Source organism: Rhipicephalus microplus, chromosome X (assembly GCF_043290135.1).
Source record: "Rhipicephalus microplus isolate Deutch F79 chromosome X, USDA_Rmic, whole genome shotgun sequence".
In the NCBI taxonomy this organism is placed as follows: Eukaryota; Metazoa; Arthropoda; class Arachnida; order Ixodida; family Ixodidae; genus Rhipicephalus; species Rhipicephalus microplus.
Window position 1 is genome coordinate 122,104,453 of NC_134710.1, and position 13,020 is coordinate 122,117,472.

The following is a 13,020-nucleotide window of genomic DNA, read 5'->3' on the forward strand; positions in this document are numbered from 1 at the left end:
GTACGTTAGGCTCACAGGGTAAAAATCGTGGTGGGGCCTTTTGCTTTTTTTCCTAAACTTCTTTTTTTATCGCGGCGTTAGGAAGAAGACAACACGCGGAGCGTTCAGGACTTGCTGACGCACTACCATGCAAGGTCGTAAGACGCGCATGCATTCGGCAGCATTTCCTTTGCCATGTTCATAGAGGCAGTGAAGGGAGGGTTGAGGAGCTCATCCCCCCCCCCCCCCCAAATTTTTCAATTTTGCATTGGTGTGTGTATGTATGTGTTTGTGTGTGTGTGTATGTGTGTGTATATATATATATATATGTGTATATATATATTGTGACGACTCGGTTGTAACGAGGTTTATTCGTCGTGAACTCGGGAACGAACAAGCGCAACGGACCCGACAAAGAAGCGCTCGTGCCAAGAAGATGATGATTGTCAGCCAGAACATATGAGGATGATTGACTGCTGTTCAGATGAGGATGAAGCGCATAATAGATGCCTACACTGATTCCCCCCCCCCCCCCCCCCCCCCCGTGGAAGCGGCCAGCCTGGCCGCTGTGGGCGGCTTGTCAAGGTGACGAGGAACGTCGTGTGAAAAGCTTCATGCAGGAAACGTGTACAATTTCGGTGCTGCGGTAACGGCGGTCAGTTGGCACGACAAGAGGCGTCACACGATAGTTGACAGGTGAAGTCTGCTCTAAAACAACATATGGGCCGATGAATCGAAGCTGGAACTTGTCGCAGAGACCAGGTGTGCGAATTGGTGTCAATAGCAGCACCTCGTCACCCGGTTGGAATGATACCACACGATGAGAGGTGTCGTAGACGGCCTTCCTTGCTTGTTGCGTAGCTTCCGTGTTCATACGAGCGCGCTGGCGGCACTGGGCAAGGCGAGAAATATATTCTTCGCAAGAAGATGGTGATGTAGGGCCATTGCTGGTGAAGAAGGAAACATCGATAAAGAAAGTAGGTGAACGTCCGTAAACGAGATAAAACGGTGAGTAGCCCGTTGTGCGCTGAACAGCGGTGTTGTAGGCGAAAGTGAGGAACGGTAGAAGTTTATCCCAGTTTCTGTGATCCGGTTGAATGTATACGGCGATCATGTCGGCAAGGGTTCGATGAAATCTCTCGGTCAGACCGTTTGTTTGAGGATGGTAGCTAGACGCCATCTTGTGTGTGGTACCAGAAACGCAAAGAACTTCACCTAAAAGCTGTGATAAGAACACCTTTCCACGGTCACTCAGAAGTACACGAGGAGCACCATGACGTAGTATTATGGCCTGAAGGACGAAGTCAGCAACTTCCGATGCTGAACCAGTAGCTACTGAAGTTGTCTCGGCGTAGCGTGTCATATGGTCTACGGCGGTGACTATCCATCTATTTCCAGCACCAGTAACAGGAAGGGGTCCATAAAGATCGACACCGACGACCTCGAAAGGTGTTGTAGGGCACGTCATTGGCTGTAACTGACCAGCCGGGGGAGATGTCGGAAGTTTGCGAAGTTGGCATGGAGAGCAGGAACCCGCGTACTTTGCTACGCCGGTAGAAATCCCAGGCCAATAAAAGCGGCTTCGAATGCGGTCGTAGGTTTTGTGAAAGCCTAGGTGGCCAGCAGTCAAATCGTCATGAAAGGTGTTAAGTACATGATGTTGAAGAGTGCGTGGCAGAACAGGTACCCAGCGTTGGCCGTCAGGATGATATATGTGACGATACAGCACACCGTCCTGAAACTTGAAGTGCTCGAGTTGTCGGCGAAGGCGTGCATTGGGTGGACGCATAGCTCCTGAAAGGTGGTCTATAATGCGCCGACTATACGGGTCAGCCTGCTGGTGAGAACTGAAGGGTTGTTCATAGTCGATTGGCGGTTGGTACAGCGAGGCGAGCAAGGCAACAGAAGTGGGAGTCACGTCCGCACTGGTGTCGTTGGAGGTGGCAGCTGGAGTGTCAAACGACGCCGTAGGTTGTGGGCAACGAGAAAGAGCGTCGGCGTCTTGATGTTTTTTGCCCGATTTATAAATAATCTCAAACTGATACTCCTGTAGGCGTAAAATCCAACAACCCAAGCGTCCGGACAAGTTCTTCATTGTAGAAAGCCAGCATAAGGTGTGGTGGTCTGTTACGATGGTGAATTGACGGCCGTACAGATAAGGACGGAACTTTTGTATGGACCAAACCACAGCGAGGCACTCCTGCTCAGTGATGGTATAGTTTTTTTCGGTAGAAGTTAGCACTCGGCTAGCATATGCGATGACCCTTTCCCGTCCAGAGTTATCGCGTTGGAGGAGAACAGCACCTATACCGCAGCCGCTGGCGTTGGTATGCAGGAGTGTTGGGGCGGTGTCATCAAAATGGCAGAGTACAGGCTCTGACGTCAAAGCTTTCTTCAATAGGTGAAACGCCGACTGACATTCCTCAGACCACACAAAGGGTTCATTAGATGCAAGTAGTTTGTGAAGTGGCGCAGCTATTGAAGCGAAGTTTCGTATGAAGCGACGAAAATATGATGCGAGGCCAAGAAAACTTCGCAAATCCTTAAGTCTTGTGGGGCATGGAAATCGAAGGACGGCAGCGATCTTTTCAGGGTCAGGGCGAATACCGTCCTTGCTGACGACATGACCGAGAACCTTGATGGATTTGGTGGCGAAACGGCACTTCTTAGTGTTGAGCTGCAGACCCGCACCGGCGAGGCATGTTAGGATGTCATCCAAGCGGCTAAGGTGCTGAGAAAACGTTGATGAAAAGATGATAATGTCATCAAGGTAGCAGAGACACGTCTTCCATTTCAGACCACGCAGGACGGTGTCGATCATGCGTTCAAACGTCGCGGGCACATTGCAGAGCCCGAAAAGCATCACGTTAAATTCGTATAGGCCATCGGGGGTTGCAAATGCCGTTTTTTCTTTGTCGTCATCGTGCATGGGAATTCGCCAATATCCCGAACGCAAATCAAGGCTTGAAAAGTATTCGGCGCCTTGCAGTGAATCAAGGGCGTCGTCGATGCGTGGAATGGGGTATACGTCCTTGCGTGTGATGTTGTTAAGTGCCCAGTAATCAACGCAAAAGCGCACGGAGCCATCTTTTTTTCGTACCAAAACAACAGGGGATGACCAAGGGCTAGTTGATAGACGAATTATTTCTCGTTGGAGCATGTCAGCGACGTTTTCCTCGATGATTTTTCGCTCAGCGAGAGACATGCGGTACGGGCGGCGATGTACAGTAGATGTTCCCTCCGTCTGAATGCGATGCGCTGCAGTGGTAGTTCGGCCCAACGTTGAGGAGCAGGTGTCGAAAGAATCGGCGTGTTTCGTTAATAACGCAAGCAACTGCTGCGCCTGCATAGCTGTCAAGTCATCACTGATAAGAGCTGTGAAGGGAGAGGATGAGGCAGGCTTACTCATAGAACGGTCGTTGGTAGAGGCAGGGTTAAGTGGCGTGACGCTGACAGGCTCAGCATCCACAACACAGGCTACTGCAGTGCCCTCTGGCAGGAGAACTTTCTCTGGCGTTTCATTCGTAGCAATGACGAGCGCGGAGCCATGGTGAAAGCGTACGACACCTGATGCAAGGGCTATGCCTTTTGCCACGCAAGTCGACGAAGGGGACACCAAGACGTCACCGTGGTCGATGTCCTTAGAGATCAGGGTCACAATTCGTTCTTGATGTGGCGGTAGTTCGAGATCTTCGCGAGCGAACAGGCGTAGAGGCTTGTAGACGCCTTCGTCGAACATGGAGTCCGTATTAGTTAGGTGCAGAATCCGTTCACCACAACATATAGCGGCTGAAGAAGAAGATAGGAAGTCCCACCCTAGAATTAGCTGGTGAGAGCACCGGGTAAGCACAGTGAACTCGATGTAATGCAAAATGTCATCAATAAACACACGAGCAGTACAAAGAGCAAAAGGGTGGATAGCGTTCCCCTGGGCTTCGACTAGATTGGGTCCATTATAAGGTGTCATTACTTTTTTCAGGCATTTGCACAAATCATATCTAATCACAGAAACTGTAGCACCGGTGTCCACCAAAGCGTCCACGAGAACTCCTTCCACCGTAACAGACACCATGTTGAATGGGCGTGCTGGAGGAATATGAGTCCTACTGTTGCATGCAGTTTCTCCTCCAAAAACTGCATCATTTAGTTTTCCGACCGGTTGTCAGTAGTAAACGAGGTTGGCCGAAGAGGAGAGGAGGAGCGACGGAAGGGCGAAGGTGATCAGCGTCGGCTTGAACGGTAAGTGTTCCGCGTCTCAGTCGACGCGGGCGGAGATGGAGACCGCTGCTGTCCAGATGAATAACGCCGAGCGTAAGAATCCTCTCTGGAAAAGTCCCGTTTGCGCATGTCGTACCCGCGACGCTCGTCCTGCTGGCGCTTGCGGCAGAAGCGCGATATATGGCCACGATATCCACAGTAAAAGCATGTTGGGCGAGACGGGCGCCAGGGCGGGTAGTAGAGGGCGTTCGGCGCACCGGGAGATAGCGCACTCAAGTGGACTGACGGAGGGTCGGGTGGGATTGGCCGGAAGTGGACCGGTGGTGCAGCAGCGACCGGCGTGAATGATGGCAGCGGTGAAGTAGAGTTTACGTTGCGAGGAGGCGCGGCCGCAACTTGCGCGTACGTTGGAGGGCTAGACGGAGGTGGCTGGACATAGGCTGGACCGGTGAATGATGTTAGTTCCTCCCTTACGATGTCACGGAGGGCCATGCTTGAAGGCTGTGTGACAGATGGAGAAGGTTGTGAGATGCCCATTGATTGAAGTTCTTCTCGTATGATCTCCCGTATCATGTCACACTGGTCTTGGTCTGCTGTACGGTGTTCACTATTGCCCGACTGAAGGCGAACAGAATCAAGTTCGTCGAGACGCTGACACGTAGAGACGACATCAGTGACAGTAGAAGGATTCTGGGCAACAAGGGCATTGTAGGCAATGCTTCCGATGCCCTTCAGGATGTGGCGCAGTTTGTCCGACTCGGACATCGAAGAATTGACGCGCCGGCATAGCGCAAGGACATCCTCGATATAAGATGTGTATGACTCGCCGGGATGTTGTTGGCGAGTATCTAGGGCCCTCCTCGCTAGAGCGGATCGAACGGCTGGCGTGCCGAATACTTGGCGAAGCTGCTGCTTGAAGGCAGGCCAGTCGGTGAGGTCGATCTCATGGTTCAAGAATCATGTCTTGGCAACGCCCGTGAGATAAAGCGATACTCGGCGGAGCTTGTTAGAGTCGTCCCAGTAATTAGTTGCACTTACTTGCTCGTAGTTATCGAGCCAGTCCTCCACATCTTCGCCGCGGAGACCAGTGAAGATCGGAGGGTCACGCTGGTGGTTTACAATGTAAAGAGGAAGGGCTTGCGGCGCAGTGACGGCTTGCGGCGCAGAGACGGGAGCAGAAAGGGCATCCACCCACTCACTCTGAGACATGTTGGCGGACTGAGGGTCCAAGCGGCGGCCTGAACGGAGCTCCAGCGAGTAGGCGTTGTAAGGAGAGGTACTGGGAACGTCAATCCACCTCCACCACGTGTGACGACTCGGTTGTAACGAGGTTTATTCGTCATGAACTCGGGAACGAACAAGCGCAACGGACCCGACAAAGAAGTGCTCGTGCCAAGAAGATGATGATTGTCAGCCAGAACATATGATGGTGATTGACTGCTGTTCAGATGAGGATGAAGCGTATAATAGATGCCTACAATATATATATATATATAGAGAGAGAGAGAAGTGTATACCTAAGGGTTAAGGGCTCGTTTTTCCGTGTTGCACACAATATTAAGGAGATGTGGTAGACAATAATGCCAAGGAAAGTATAGAGGAAGTTATTAAACCGAATTGTAATGTAAATGTGAAGAAAAAAAAATGGGTGAAAAAATAACGCCGTGGGCAGGAACCAAACCTGCAACCTTCGAATAACGCGTTTGATACTCTCCCACTGAGCTACTACAGCGGCCATCCTCCCAGCTACTTTATTTGGTATATATGTGAATTTAAATGCGGAAGTGTTAGTCAGCGCTACCAGTAACCAGCCTGTTTGGCGTCACGTAGCACGTGAACTTATTACGAGCTGGCAGCTGACCAATAGTCCCTCATATACAAACGAAAGGCACCAAGTCTGCCAGTACGAGACCTTCCTTAATGAATAGGGAAAGAAGTAAATACTTAAGGGATTGTTTTTCTGCATTTCACACAATATTAATGAGATGTAACAGACAATAATGCCAAGAAAAGTATAGGGGAAGTTATTAGGCCGAATTGTAATTTAAATGTGAAGAAAGAAAAGCGGGTGAAAAGATAACTTGCCATGAGCAGGATTATATATATATTTATATATATATACCATAAACTGTTTGGCAGTCCCAAGAGCTTTGACACTTGAGCATGTTTCCGTTATCAGTGACAAGATGGTGCATGGTGCTACAGGCTCGCCTTGTGGGCACTTTATACGTAGTCGTCTCCCTGGAGTGCATATCACGCACGTGGATATCAGACTTCTGGGACTACCAAACGGTTTATGGTGTATATAAATGACATTGCCGTTAACATATTTGGCAACGTATGCTTTGTGGCATAGTGGTTAGCGACGCGCTCTGGAAATCGAGAGGTTGCCGGTTCGATTTAGTGCGACAGATGGTTATCTTCCGAGTTTTTCTTTGCAATCTTTTAGTATACATTTTTTAATGTCACTTCCATGATGGAATTACGCCAGCAGAGCGGTGGTGGACCCTGGCATGAAACACTTTTGTGTTAAAAGGTATTATTTGTTGTGCGGTCCTAAACAGAATGTTAAAACTTTTGCAGCCGGGACAGGAGCAGGACTGCTTCAAGATTCCAAAGTTTTTCGCATGCAAGGAAGGTAGCCTACAAAGAGCTCTGCACCTCATCACCTCCACTCAAGATCAAGAACAATTAAATCGGTAAGGCAGGCCTGCCTTTTAATTTTTTTTTATTTTTGCCTATTACTGATAATTAGTCATGAGTACAAGTAGTCTGTAAGGCAAATGGATACCTCAGAAATGTGGTAATTTGATTAGCAATTGCAACATATTATAAAGGCACCGAATCTACAGGGAAAAAAAGAGTATTTTTAGGTTTATTAGAAAAATTCACGTTGAGTGAGGAAATGAGCCAACATGCAGCTTCTTTTTCAGAAAATTTATCTATATAATGCTCTCATGTAAAGGCTCCCTTTTTTTTGCATGTGTGCGAGCATTTCATTTCACTGTAATTATTCGATTTGTGAGTAACCTCTGTAGTTCATTTGTACCAAAAGAGCTATTGCAGTTGTTCTCATAAGGCATCTATTCACCATCTCAATCTTGCCATTGCCGAGCTTGTTGCTCTAGTTTGGTTCAGCAACACGCTTTGAGAGATAGTCATCCCCTGTGCCATCCATCACTTGTATCAAATATGCCAGTGACTTCAGAACATTTCAAAACAGTGTCTGATGACATAGCATGCAGTGTGCTTAGAATCCAGAAGTAGGGACAAGCCACATCAACAAATTCTTCTTTTGTTCTGTCTATGTCTCCACTAAAATTCTGCCCCGCCATGGGGGTCTAGTGGCAAAGGTACTTGGCTGCTGACCCGCAGGTTGCTGGATTGAATCACCACTGCGGCGGCTGCATTTTCGATAGAGAGGAAAATGCTGTAGGCCTGTGGGCTAAGATTTGAGTGCACGTTAAAGAACCCTAGGTGCTCGAAATTTTCTGATCTGTCCACTATAGCGTCTCTCATAATCATGAGGTGGTTTCGGGACATTAAACTCTACACATCTATCTTCATTTAAACTCTTTTTCAGCTCTCTTATTTTGGTTGTCAAGCTGGGTATGTGATTGCTTGAGTGCTTTTTCCATCTAAAGGGTCCCTGAAACAATGTAAGCACTGAGATTACAACCAGAGTAAATCATTCAGACTATAGTTTAAGTAAGTGATCTTATTTAAAGGTAACTATGGTAATTAAAGGTTCCCCTCCTTCCAAGCTCTCTTTTTTTTATTCTCACAACTTATTTGCGAAGTGGTCACCAGAACTGAACTTCGTCTTCCATGATCCTCCATTAACACGCTGTAATTTGTGAAGGCTGTGCTGCTGATTGACCTCTGAGCTACAAGCTGACCCCATGGAACCAACTGCTAAGCCACCTGTTTCTCCGGTGAAAATGCTAAGAAGCCGATGAGATAGTGTCCCAAATGATGCCACATCCCATAACAGGGCCAGCTGTAAACTTGTGATAGCATGCTGTGATTAGTAGCACTGTGCATGTGTAAAACCTTATAAATAGCACACTCGATGTAAAGCACTTGAATCAGCTTGATCATGGCCTGAAGGACATACAGGAACAGCTCATTGGACGTGTTGCCACATGTTGGAGAGCAAAATAGCTAGATGGCACCATAAAAGTAGCTAGAAGTAGCTAAAAAAACTAGCAAGCAGCTGAAAAGTAGCTAAATTTTTTTTCATGCATGTTTAGGAATCTCTAGGAGTGCAAAAAATTTGCTGACAGTTGTGTTATCTTAGAGTTATCTAAGTGGCATTATTTTGCATGCAACTGTGTAGAACATGTATGATGGGAAAGAGAAAGGTTTCTGGTTTGACTCTGATACTTAGGGCAGGTGTTTTCAGAAAAGCGTCCAGGCTTTAGCGCTCATCAAAGACGAGCTGCGTATGCACAGGCTCTGTAAACATTAGGGGCGTGCAAATATTTAAAAACTTTGAATAAGAATCGAATAGGGTATAATTGAATAACCAAATATTTTTTCGAACCATTTTTGAATAACGACCACTGCAGCGAAAACCCCAGTTGAAAAATGCATTGGAAGAGCAGAAGATCATTTTTGTTGTTTTAATTAGTACATTACCAAGATGCCTGTAAGTCAAGGTGCATACAGGTGAAGCAACAGCAAGGTCAAGCTTTTACGATAGTAAATAAACTCTGCTCATCACCGGTTGAAGGATATATATAGTATATATATCTTGCTCTAAACTTTTGTGTCACAGAAGCAAATGTGTACCTTCAATCTCCTGAGAACTTCGTGTGATTCATATCATTCAATTGTGAAATAACATTCACCTTACATGTGGTATCTGGTGAGATCTGTAAAAAATTGAGTATACGATATTTATAAAGCACATGAAAAAAAATTGGCAGATCCCACGTGCAGTGGGAATAAATGCTATGCGAAGCACGAATGAGGAAGCTTGATGTGTCACTTTAAAATCAGCACAACGTTATGAGGCATACGTAAATATGCCTTAGATGACTTTCATGTCATGATTATTATGTTTGCACCAGTCATGTACCTTCGTCATCTATTGACGCCACGTAACATCATATTTGGTATATGGGAAGCTAGAAACGGCCACAAGAGCATCATGAGCATAATATTGCTACGTAGCTGACATATCAGGGGCAGAAGACGACAACGAGGAAGTGGTCTGTCCGTTGTACGTGCTGTCCTCCATCTTAGTCGATGCTATACGCATCAGTTTCAATATAGATTCTAAATAGACACGCCTCGTGTCATTTTTACGTAAGATCTTTGTGGTGGAGGTGTGGGGTACTTCCCTCTCTTCATCACGAAGTTCCGCAACGGCCACATCATCATACGTCCAACCATGTCACAGGTTGAACAACCATTGTCTTCACCACCTGCCCCTTTTGTGACTTCTACATACGTCGTTCTACCTCCTGCTCGTGATCTTGGTGTATTTTCCGGTCAGGATGGCATTGACGTCGACAAATGGATCAACCGGTACGAACGGGTCAGCACAAGCTATAGGTTGGACCCGACTCTTATGCTTGCCAATGTGCTTTTTTATCTCGATGGCCCACCGCGGGTGTGGTTCGAGATGCACGAAGCGGAGTTTACAAGCTGGGACTCCTTTAAAGAGAAGACCGCGACCTTTTTGGCGGCACTGTTGGACAGCAGATCGCAGCGTGGAATCAACTGGCGGCTCGTTTACAGACGTCGACGGAGTCGTACCTCGGGTACATTCACGACGTCATCACCCTATGCCGCCAGATTGACGAACACATGAGTGAGTCTGAGAAAGTGGCCCATGTGCTGAAAGGCATAGCAGACGACACCTTTAATCTTCTAGCATACAAAAACATTGCCATCGTCGACGCCATCATTAAAGAGTGGCCGCGGTTCAAAGAAGCCAAGGGCCACCGTATTACTCAGCGATTCACCCGGCTGCCCAACACGACCGCAACCTCATCGTGTGAAGCCGCCCGCCAGTCCCCCACGCATGACAACGTCACGCACATTGTTTGTCAGGAAATCGAAGCCGCCTGTCCGGCTCCTCTTCAACCAACCGTTTTTGCAACGCTCGCCTCTGACCAACAACAGCTGTCAGTGGCGTTAATACAAGCTGTGGTGAGGCAGGAGTTTGCGAACCTCAGCCTTATATCAGCATGTCCCTTGACTCGTCCTGAAGTCCCGTCTTACTCCCCAGGACACGCTCGCTGTTCACCTCCAAAAATGCCCTTCTGTAACCCTTTGGAATGGCAAACACCTGACGACCGGCCTATTTTTTTTCCCTGCCACCAGCCTGGGCACGTTTCTCGCTATTGCCGTCGCCGTTGGTCAAACCAACCACGTCAGACCTTCTCTACCTCGGCGCACATGCACCCGACAGCCCCTCGACGTTCAGTCGCTGCACCCTTCAATTTCTATTTGACGTCATCTTACAAGCTTTTTACTGATGCCCCTTTGTCCAGTCACCGCTACACTGACGCCCCTTCCTCCGGTCGCCCCAGCTTTCGCTCCCCGTCGCCGCTACGTCGCCAATCCCGCTCTCCGCCACCTCGGCGCTTTTCCTCGCCGAGCTTCTCTGGATGAGTGCAGCAGGAAAACTAGATATTGCAGCTTATAGACGTGAAGCTGCAATACCAATGACGTTTGAAAATCCTCTACTGACGCTTCCCATGCACCACAGCCTGCTTGAAGTACAAGTCAACCATCACGTGCGTGTCTTTGTCATCGGCCCCTCCCGTTCCTGACGGTGATTATATCGTTACGCCGATTACTGACGTTCGGCTGCGTGCAGTGTTACTGTGCCCCATACCATCGCGACCATAGCTGATAACTGTGTTCCTTCCGCTCCTTAACTTTAGTGTCACGCCTCAAGTGTTGCCCTGCCAGATGTCTTTAGCCCAGCTAACTGCCATAACAGAGGAAGATGTCAGTGTTGTCGCTGTATCTGCTCCTGATCAAAGCGCAGTCTCACAGTTACCCAGCTCAGACTATGCTATTTTTCGAAACATGATTGGATCGGAGCTTTCGCCTCACCAGGCTGACGCTCTCTGCCAGGTTTTGGCCTCATACAGTGACATTTTCGACACTGACTATCGTCCCTTGGGCCAGACTTAAATTGTTACTCACAGAATCAACACTGGTGACTCTGCGCCCATTCACCGCCGGCCGTACCGGGTGTCAGCGTCCGAACGAGAAGTGATTCAGAAAGAAGTGGCCAAAATGCTTACAAAAAACGTAATCGAACCATCATCGAACCCTTGGGCATCTCCCGTGGTATTAGTAAAAAAGAAAGATGGCTCATGGCATTTCTGCGTTGATTATCGCCACCTTAACAAAATTACCAAAAAAGATGTGTACCCTCTACCACGCATTGACAATGCCCTCGATTGCGTTCATGGTGCCACCTTCTTTTCATCTCTCGACCTCCGATCTGGCTACTGGCAAATTGCTGTAGATGACATGAACTGAGAAAAGACCGCCTTCGTAACCCCTGACGGTCTTTACCAATTCAAGGTCATGCCCTTCGGTCTCTGCAACGCTCCAGCGACCTTCGAGAGGATGGACACGCTCCTACAAGGATTAAAATGATCTACATGTTTTGTGTTACCTACACGACGTGATCATTTTCTCACCTACTTTCGCAACCCACCTTGAATGCTTTTCGACCATTCTATCCATATTTCAACGGGCTGGCCTGCAGCTCAATTCCTTCGAGTGCCACTTCAGTCTTCGTCAGATTACCGTGTTGGGTCACCTTGTTGATGCTGCCGGCGTACGACCAGACCCGGCGAAAGTACGCACTGTAACCCAGTCCCACGTACTGTCCATGATGTTCGCAGTTTCATGGGCCTCTGCTCCTACTTTCGCCGGTTCGTGAAAAATTTTGCGGCACTCGCACGGCAACTCACTGACCTTCTCAAACAAGACGTTCCGTTTTGTTGGGACCCTCTTCAAACTGACACCTTCTCTCAACTAATCACCGCTCTAATGACACCTCCTATTCTTGCACATTTCAACCTCGATGCTCCTGCAAAAGTGCGAACAGACGCGAGTGGTTACGGAATTGGTGCAGTTTTGGCACAAATTGCGTGGGGCAACGACCGTGTAATCGCGCATGCAAGCCGTCTGCTTTCAAAGTCTGAATGCAATTACTCTATAACAGAATGGGAATGTCTGGCCCTTGTCTGGGCGGTTTTGAAATCTCGTCCTTACTTGTATGGTCGCCCTTTCCGTGTCATCACATTATCACGCGCTGTATTGGCTTTCTTCTCTGAAGGCTCCCCACTGGACGACTTGGCCGTTGGGCATTACGCCTACCGGAGTATTCCTACTCGGTTGCTTATATGTCTGGACGTCTCCATCTGGACGCCGATTGCTTATCCTGCTACCCTGTTGATGAGCCCGACGAATCAGACATCGAGCCTAGCCTCAGCGTCATGTCAATGTCCCAGTTTCTTCAGATTGGTGACAAACAACGTCGTGATGCTTCTCTGTGGCAACTTATTGACCGTCTCGAATCTGCTCCGAACGACGCGTCGTTTCGCATGTACGTCCTCCTGAATGGCACACTGTACCGTCGTAGCCTCCAGCCAGATGGTCCTGAGCTCCTTCTTGTCGTGCCGAAACATTTTCGTTCAACCGTGCTACACGAGCTTCACGATGAACCAACTGCTGGTCATCTGGGTGTATCTCGGACAGACAACCGCGTGCATCGCCGCTTCTTTTGGCACGATCTCACCCGGTCCGTTCGCCATTACGTGTCCTCCTGCGATAAATTCC

General features: G+C 48.4%; 1 protein-coding gene across 7 annotated transcripts in view; it reads left to right on the forward strand.

Annotated features, from left to right (window-relative positions):
• The window catches only part of LOC119175470 (uncharacterized), a 100,269-nt gene that overhangs the window by 68,786 nt on the left and 18,463 nt on the right, over positions 1 to 13,020 (forward strand). For all 7 annotated transcript variants that reach the window (XR_012886947.1, XM_075877547.1, XM_075877549.1 and 4 more), the window contains one exon: positions 6,781 to 6,896. Coding sequence is in view for 6 of the 7 variants with exons in the window: in XM_075877547.1 (XP_075733662.1) it covers positions 6,781 to 6,896 (116 nt within the window). In the remaining variant the exon portion in view is untranslated. The remainder of the gene's footprint in view (positions 1 to 6,780; positions 6,897 to 13,020) is intronic.